The sequence below is a fragment of the Ananas comosus genome, linkage group 23 (genome assembly GCF_001540865.1).
Source record: "Ananas comosus cultivar F153 linkage group 23, ASM154086v1, whole genome shotgun sequence".
NCBI classification, from domain to species: domain Eukaryota; kingdom Viridiplantae; phylum Streptophyta; class Magnoliopsida; order Poales; family Bromeliaceae; genus Ananas; species Ananas comosus.
Window position 1 is genome coordinate 3,071,719 of NC_033643.1, and position 8,824 is coordinate 3,080,542.

The 8,824-nt window shown below is 34.9% G+C and overlaps 1 protein-coding gene across 1 annotated transcript; it reads right to left on the reverse strand.

The window, feature by feature from the left end:
• Positions 1,293-7,781, reverse strand: LOC109728306 (tryptophan--tRNA ligase, cytoplasmic). The gene is made up of 12 exons (XM_020258685.1): positions 7,471-7,781; positions 7,244-7,363; positions 6,702-6,887; positions 6,326-6,377; positions 5,821-5,886; positions 5,313-5,399; positions 4,203-4,295; positions 3,655-3,735; positions 3,457-3,528; positions 3,006-3,074; positions 2,525-2,635; positions 1,293-1,860 (listed from the first exon to the last, which is right to left on the reverse strand). Exons 1-12 carry the CDS (start codon positions 7,740-7,742, stop codon positions 1,810-1,812), a joined length of 1,260 nt encoding a protein of 419 aa, XP_020114274.1. The 5' UTR covers positions 7,743-7,781; the 3' UTR covers positions 1,293-1,809.

Genomic DNA, 8,824 nt, shown 5'->3' on the forward strand with positions numbered 1-8,824 from the left:
GAAAAACAAATTTTGAAAAAATTTCAAATACCACTCTTATAATTTCACGATTTCTTATTTTAGTACCCTAAAATTTAAAGTAATCAATTTAGTACTTTATAGTTTTTTTTTTGTATTTTTTGTTCGAGAGGAAATATAAAAGAAAATACGGGAAAAACAAATACAAAAAAAATTTCAAATACCACTCTTATAATTTCACGATTTCTTATTTTAGTACCCTAAAATTTAAAGTAATCAATTTAGTACTTTATAATTTTATTTTTATCTTTTTATTATCGATTCTATTATTTTTTTTTATTAAATCACTGACAAAGTTAAAACTAAAAGGTACTAAAGCGAATATTCGATAAATCTAGATAGAGTATATGAAGTTTTTTTTGTATATAATTTAATAAAATGTTAATGAAAAAACTGACGAAAATATAAAATTGAAAGTTGAAACCACATGACACTAACTTAATACATTTTAAACCCCAGAGTACTAAAGTGAGAAAGTGCAAAACCACAGGGGTGGTCTTTGAAGTTTATCCAATAAAATTTGAAACGAATTTTTTAAATTATCCTACTAAATATTTGACTAAATTATAAAAAGCTCCATTTTATTTTAGCTCCTATATTTCAATTAATGTCCTGCGTAAAACAATTACGCCATTTAGTATTCTTCACTTTACTATTATTTTAAATAGATTAAAATTTTTTTAAAATTAATGAACTAGATTGCAAAATTTATTAAATTAAAAGGCACTACTCCTAAGTATATCTTCCAAAAATGTTAGAAAGGAAGGAAAAAAATTCAAGTGTGATCCATCACCTTTTCAAATGATAATAATTGAGGAGAGAAAGATTTGATGGATTATCCTGTAAAAAATGAAATCCTTTATAAAAAATCCTTTTTTGGGGGTTGTAGAGATTGCAACCCTTGTTCTTTCCCTCTTTATTTAAACAATTCTATTTTTTGCAATTTACTATTAAAAACATAGAATGAAATAAAAAGCATTAGTATTTTAATCTTTGTACATGTGTCGGGTATAAAAAAGGAAAGGAAGATGCTACATGTACACCTCTTTTGTATCTTAATAAGATCCTAGGATTTGGAAAGCACTAATATTTGGGTTTAAAGAAATTTAATAAGACCAGTGAAAAAATTCTAATCACACAAAGCCTGAGATGTAAAATTTATATTTTTTTGAGGTGTACAAATAGTATTGCTCAATCTTCGAGTTCACCGGTCTCTTGCAGTTCGACGAGGTGAGAGATTTCGACGCCAGAGATCCGACGAAACAAACACGCCCTAAAATCATAATCATTTCCTTTCGTACAGAAAAGTTGGCCCAACTGAATCAATTTGGGTCCAGTTTAGGTTCATCTATCCACACAATTGGCTCATGCTCCGGTCGAAAACCCTAGCTCCGGTTTCAATTCGGTCCAAAACTCACTCGACTCAACTCGGAATCACCTTAACCGTATTTTTGTTCCAGGTTAAGGTTAGAACAAGTCGAATCAGTTCGTAAACTGGATCATGCTAAGCAGGAGCACATCAATGCTTTAAGACCATATGATGATTCACTTTGTGGCAAATAAATACGCGAGAAAACAATATTAACACACTCTCATATCCTGATTCTACAAAACATGGAGACTCCGCAAGACCACTACTACCTGATAATCCCCCGATTTGATCAGAATCAATCAATAACAACAAAATCTTTATCGTAAAACAGGAAACACAAACCCAATGTTTCCATTCTTCGAGTAATAAACCCTTCAACTAGACCACTGATGGTTGCAGGTTTCTGCGGGTTTCTGTAATTAGCCGAACATACGAGGAAGAGGCCTCACCGCCATGAATGTGTCGACCATCTGGAAAATATAGAACAAACAGTTTGTAGTATTTATATTGGTGATAGAAGCAGAAGTTTTATGTGATTGAACATGCATAATGAAAACTCAAGAGATGTGTAACTGAATAATTACTCTTGATTTCTCACTTCTCTTATCTAATTTACATAATAACTAAAACATTTGTTTGCTTTATTTATATTGTCCATATGTTGTTTTCTTATAGTATATAAAAGATGCATGATCATCCTCCAGAATATGACATTTGGATTATAAGCAAAAAGCGCATCGTATATGTAATCCGTATTTGTGCCGATTAGCTTCACTTCGTGAAAGATCTTTTATATGCAAAAGGTAAATTGTACTGAGAAGCTCACTCAGATATGGGCTCAACTTTTCAACTTGATTCAATTACCCCCTTATATATAAATTACTTAGATTTCAGCGATTCTGTCGGCTGAATTGGGCATTCCATCAAAGTAACTCCGACAAGAGCGGAGCGTAACTCAACTTGCCGTTACAGAGTAACAAAATAAGAAAGCAAACAAAAGTACAAGGGTTTTGATAAACAAGAAACGAAATTGCAGAATCAATTTGAAGATGGCTTATAGTTTAATAAGTCTCTATGATTACGAACTTTAGTATTAAACAGGCTGAAGAAAAGACTCATCAGATAGTTGCTCACCTCGTCAGTTACTGCTGCCCGAGCCTTCCGATGTCTCTCAACCATTTCGGAAAGGATCTCAATGAGACGCTTTTTGACTTCACCAGTCAACATCCTTCCAGCTCCATACTCCTGGAAAATAGTTAAGAAATTTGTAGATGGAAAAATGAGGGGTAAAACTGTATAGAGACCCCCTCAACCATATGCCATTTCAAAATAAAAGTAAAAAAAAGACTCCCTCTACCTTTTCTCTTTTATTATTAATTGACACCCCTCAACTTTAGTTCATTTTGATTTGGGTTAACCTGTCAAGTGAATTGATTGAATTGATGATTCCGACAACATTTACCAGCTCCGCAAGATTAGCAGCTCATAGCTAACGAAGCTGTTAAATTTAACGAAATCTTCCTAATAGAAATAACTCAAATTTATATAAACAAAAGCTAAGGGGTGTCAAGGCAAACTAAAGTAAATAAGTTTGTCAGGTATTCTGACAAAGTACCTTTCTTATGTGCTCAAGCTCATCATCATCGTCAAGAAAGAAACTTAAATACTTGAACGGAATATCCACCTGAACACAATAAAAAAAATAGGAGAATTAGTTGACAGAAATATATTAACTACACAAATGTCAGAATCGTATAATCAAATATACAAAACTTGATAGAGAAATTGTTTTGGTGCGTTGCTTACATCAGTCGGGAGTCATTACAGAAGAACGGATGTTGTAATCATAATTGATTAAAGCAAATAAATGGTACTCGAGTAACTCTAAAAGATTTTTTTTAAAAAAAGGAAAATCTAAAAGGCATTTGTGGCAAAAAACAATAAATAAATATGTGATGCATAACTGGATTATGCTTCCTTTGAAGAGTAGCGAATCAGAGATGAGAAAACTTGGTTGTGCTTCCTTACAAGAATAAAGAGAGAGAGAGAGAGAGTAGACTCCATACCTCCAGGTTAGCTCCGTATTTTCTGTGGTTTTCTATAGAGTCCTGACCACCTGAGAAGGCATATTTATTCACCTAATATAAAATAGAATGTTTTAATACGTGTTATACACTAAATCGACAAAGAAATATTTTTTGTGAACATGTTACAGACATGACCAAAAGTAGCACAACAAAAATAGAAGAAAACCAACTACAGACCTTATTCTTTATATCTTTGGAGGAATCTGTCACATATATTGCAGAATTTGGATCACTAGCTGACATTTTTCCTGTCTCACCCTGTAAGTACCAAATCAGTAAATGAACAAGCCATAGAAAAGCTCTCATACAAATGCTGTATATCTTGCCCAAAAGCCAAATTTAAAGCGTGAGGATTACATAAAGCAGTGCTAACTAAAATTTGCAGCGGAAATTAGATATGATGCTTAGCTTCAAGACTAATATATGACTTTCATGAGTCACAATGTTGAATGATGATTCAAAGTTCAATCTTCATGTTTCACTGAATACATGAACCTTCAGCATATTCACAATTTTGAATGACGATTCAAAGTTCAATCTTCGTGTTTCACAGAATTCGTGAACCTTCAGCATATTTACCAAATAATAGCTCTAACTCGACTATATAGCACAACGCCACAGCTTAAGAATTTGCTGGATAATAATTTTAAGGAACGAGATGCAAATGAACTGGACATCCATAAAATACGAGAATAGTTTTTCGTTGATCTGTTGCATTAGAGTACCTGAAGAGCAGGGAAGAATATCGATTCAATTAGTGAAGGTTTTTGATAACCTATCCTTGGCGCAACATCACGAGTCATTCGGAAATAAGGATCCTAAAACAGAAAACTAAATATCAAAATAGTGTAATGGAACTTTAAAAAACAAAAGCTAGATTAATTATTTCATCATATTTTATTACAAGGAGACTGGAACAGTGAGTTAAGATATATCAATATATCGCTGGGAAGCTATTTAGTTGAAAAGTTGAAGACAATAACAAGTGCATGAATTAGAAGACCAATTAACCTTCTGACCTGCGAGATAAAAAGAAAAACAAGGAACAAAAGTTCCAAATATGCTCGTGCATGGTTCACGTGAATGAAGGAAAATATCATTTATAATTATATGCAAAAAAAAGAACTACCAATAGATTCCAGATTGACAGTTTCCAACAAATTAATCACATGAATACTTCCAAATGATACCACTAGAGCAAATTGCTTCTTTCACAAATGCTAATAGCCAAGCAAATGGTATTCTATTTACAAATGCCAGGAAGCAGTTTTCCAAAAATTGGAGGTGGCCTAGTGTTTTCCATTACCTCGGTAGTTTAAATATATGATTTTAGACAATCATGCATTTTTTAACACATTGTAAGGCGAATATTCGTAGTCAAAATTTCAATTTTATACTTAGAAAGGATAAATATAAGGAGGTCTCTTTCTGCTGCCGTATATAGGCAAGTACTTCTTGTTATATTTATTCAATGATGTTTTCTGTAAGAAACTGTGATCTTTTAAGCAGTAATTGAGCACTCAAAACCAGAACGCTATTTATTGGCAAAAAATTTCTAAAAAATTGAAGGCCAGACATAAAGGCCTTTTTTCTATTTTGGCTAAAATCTAAGTTCACTGTTTGTGCCCAAGTTAAGCACTTTCAGTATTCCAAATTTGGCTTCAAATATATGTTCAAATAGCAACTAAATATGTATGAAACATCCTGGATTAGTTAAAAGACAAAAATTTTGTCGCATACTCTTCATATACGGAAAGTTAACAACCCGTACAGCATAAAGATCAAAGTACAGACTAAGTAAAATCCGATACAGTATTCAAAGCCAATGTTAGAACCTGGTCAATAGCACAAGGTATCAAACACCGCAGATTATCTTTGCCAGTGAAGAGATGCGGAAACGAACTAGGGAATGAAGGGACTGCCTGCAGGGAAAGAAAAAGAGTACTTTGTAAGCATCAAGTTATTATCAATGTAGCAAACAAAGGTAACCTGAGAGCATGTTTGGCCTTAGCTTTTGGAGCAGCTTCTTACTCTAGAAAGTAGAAGATTCCAGAAATCAAGTGTTTGGCAAACAAAACGTCTAGGCTCTAGAGCTAAAGAGGTGGCAGGAAACAAAAATAAGCTTTTCGGCCCCAAAAGCAGAAGCTCCAACTTTGTAGTTTCTGCTTTTACAGCAACATGAAAACTGTTACTGCATCTTTGAACAGCTATAGTCAAACTGAACTCTGCATAAGTTCGAGCAGGGCCAAACGGGCCCTTCATAGATGAAGGAAGCAGCAGAAAAGCACTAGCAAACAAGTATATCGACTTGTTAGAAAATAGGTAAAAGTGTCATAATAGAACCTGAACAGGAGGGAAGCTAATTTTCCCAATATGATCCTCAGGTGTGAAGCCAAATATCCCAACAACCTGTGATGTGCACAGAACATTACAAACAGCATTTCCATGTCAGGTTTCTTTTTGGTTATGCTACAAAACATTAAACTCAAAGGCCTCGTTTGGTTACACTTATGCTTTTTGTGATTTTTAGAACTCAAATTGCATGCAATTGAACTAGCTGGTGGAAGTTGGATTATTTGCAACCTATACATTTATGCGGTTTACTTGGCAACAGGAAGCAAATATTCAGTAGTGACTTTTTTCAGTTTGTTGTTTTCTCAACAAAGGAAAAAAAGGGAGTTGAATCTAACCAAGAATAAGAAGATGGAGAGGTCTATCCACTAGTGCAATGAATTGCACAGAATTAGAGTATTAAAAGGAAAAAAAAAAAAGAAAAAAAAAGGAGGTACCAAACGAGACCAAATTATAACAAATTGAAATCTAATTAAAAAAGAATGGCAGCGGTCACCTTATTGAATGTCACACATTTTGCAACTTTAACCATGTTCTCATAGAAGGCACTAGGAAAAGGGCAAAAAAGAAAGGCATTAGAATGCTATAACAGTTACAAGCAATAAAGCTTAGTGCAAGATGACAAGCAAAAGGAAGTAAAGAACAGAATCAATGAGTTGGATACAGCCAAAGTATTGATCAGTAGCAGCATTTAGATACACTTTGGTACTTAACCACAGAGGGATTTTTAGGTTCTAAATAATATCAGGTCTCATTTTATAATTTTGATTATGTCAACAAGTTCAATTCTTCATACTAACAATGATTAGTATAATAACATAATAATGTGCTTTTGCTTTTGGTATAAAAAGCTTTACAAAACTAAATCTTACCCACCAACATAACTAAAATCCGAGAAAATAAAAGTCCTGGTAATGTCAAATCCACAAGCAATTATGTCTTTTGCATTCTCGCGAGCAAGTCTTTTACTCTCTTCCACCGATAAATTCTTCCACATGCACTTCTCGTCGTCAGTTAGCTGTATTACAAGAGGCACCTTAAAAGCATCCTGCAGATACCTGGGAAAAAAAAATCACAAGCAATGTTCAAAATTTGGCTTTATCTCGAGTATAGAAACCATAAGAACGGCGTAAAATAAGATGATAAGAGAATATGGTTACTGTGGTCAGGATCCAACAAAAGCGATTGGTTCTTCGGGAACTTAAAGCGATTGGTTCTTATTTGTATCAGAAGCACGCTGTAGGCATCTTTAATACTCAAAATTAAGCACATGATAAGCCTTCATTGAAAAACGAAACCAATAGAAGTTCATGTACATAAAGAAAAGATGCAATTTTGCCGCAAATTCTACAATTAACTAAGAAATTCAAAAGAGAAAAAGAAACAGAAGCTTAGATATGAACTGATCACTCACTTTGTGAACATAAATGGCACCAAGTGCCCCAAATGCAGCGCCTCCGACGACGGCCCCCTACCGGTATACAAGTAAAACTTCTCCCCTCTCTCGTATAGATCAAGAATCTCATTGAAGTCCCTATCAAACGCCAAAAGCAAGTAACAATTCCCCATTCTACGTCCTCCAAAGGAGCAAAGAGCGATCTAAGAACAGAGGGAGAGAGGGGGGAGGGGGGGAGGGGGAACCTGTGGGCGAAGAAGACGCCGCGGCGGAGGAATGCGTGGGCGGGGCGATTGGTGAGGCGCTCGACGCGGCGCACGAGGGCGGGGTCGAGGCGCTGGCACCCGAACTTGTCGACGAGCTTGTCGTAGTCGATCCGGCCCCCGTCCTTCGCCGACACCTCCCATGGGTTCACCACCTGATCCTCCTCCTCCTCCTCCTCCGCCTCCTCCTCCTTGTCCGCTCCCCTTCCCTTGCTATTTGTGGTGGTGGGGAGGAGGAGCTCTTCGCCCGCCATTAGAGATGGCTCTGAGGAAGGAGACGCCGCGGGGACGAAGAAACGCAAGAAGAGAAAGGGTTTCGATTCCGAAGGGGGTTTCGTGTGGGCTTCTTTTTTGCATTTAGCCCCCTCAAATTTCTTTTTTTCACAAATGGTCCGAGTAAATATTTATACGTATAAATAGCTCTCTCCTCACCCACGAGTATACTGTACATGGCGTTTTAAGTTGACCATAATAATTTAATCATCTCATTTAAATACGGTGATTAAATTACTGTATTTTTTTTATATTTTTATTATCCGTGAGTTAAAAAATAGATTAATAAAGAATAAATATGAATATCATAATCTCCAACTTAAAATTACCAAAAAAAAGCTCGCCTAGCAAGCAGAGGACCGTATATGCAAATATAAATTTATCATGACTATTTATAAAAAAAAAATTGTGAGGGGAATAAATGTAAAAAAAAAACCCGGTTTCAGGTGTTTTGTGCGTTATTCAGAGCTGAGGAGTGAGGACCGCACCGGACCGGGTTTAACATCGGACCAAGTTAATTATTCCCGAGTCCAAATACCCTTGCTTAGGCGAAGAAACGACAAAAGGACGGCCCGGCCCCGACCGGATCAGAATATCTCAGCCGTTTGAAATGATTTTCCAGCACCCGGTGCATCCCTATGTCTCGTACACCGCACCTAATTATGATGATCAAATAAAAAAATTTGGACTTCTTTTTGCAAAAATCCCATACGATTTTTTAATTCTTAAAACGACCGTTGAGGAGTGATAAATTGTTCATCGCTTTTAGTAAGCGATGAATCATTTACTGTTTTTTGATTGTATAGGTTGTGAGAATTTTTATGAGTTGTTAGAATTATACGAAGAAGACTGTTATAATTTTTGTTTGATTATTAACTTTTTTTTGTTAAGAAAAGAACAATAAATAATTCGTTATCTTCTATATTTTATTACAAATGGTAAATAATTTATAGTTTTTTTAATTATTTTTCCATCCAATATTGAATTGAACAAAATAGGGTAATTCGGCCAAATTAAATTTTTACATGATTATTTAGCAAATTATAAGATTAAAAGGGTTAAA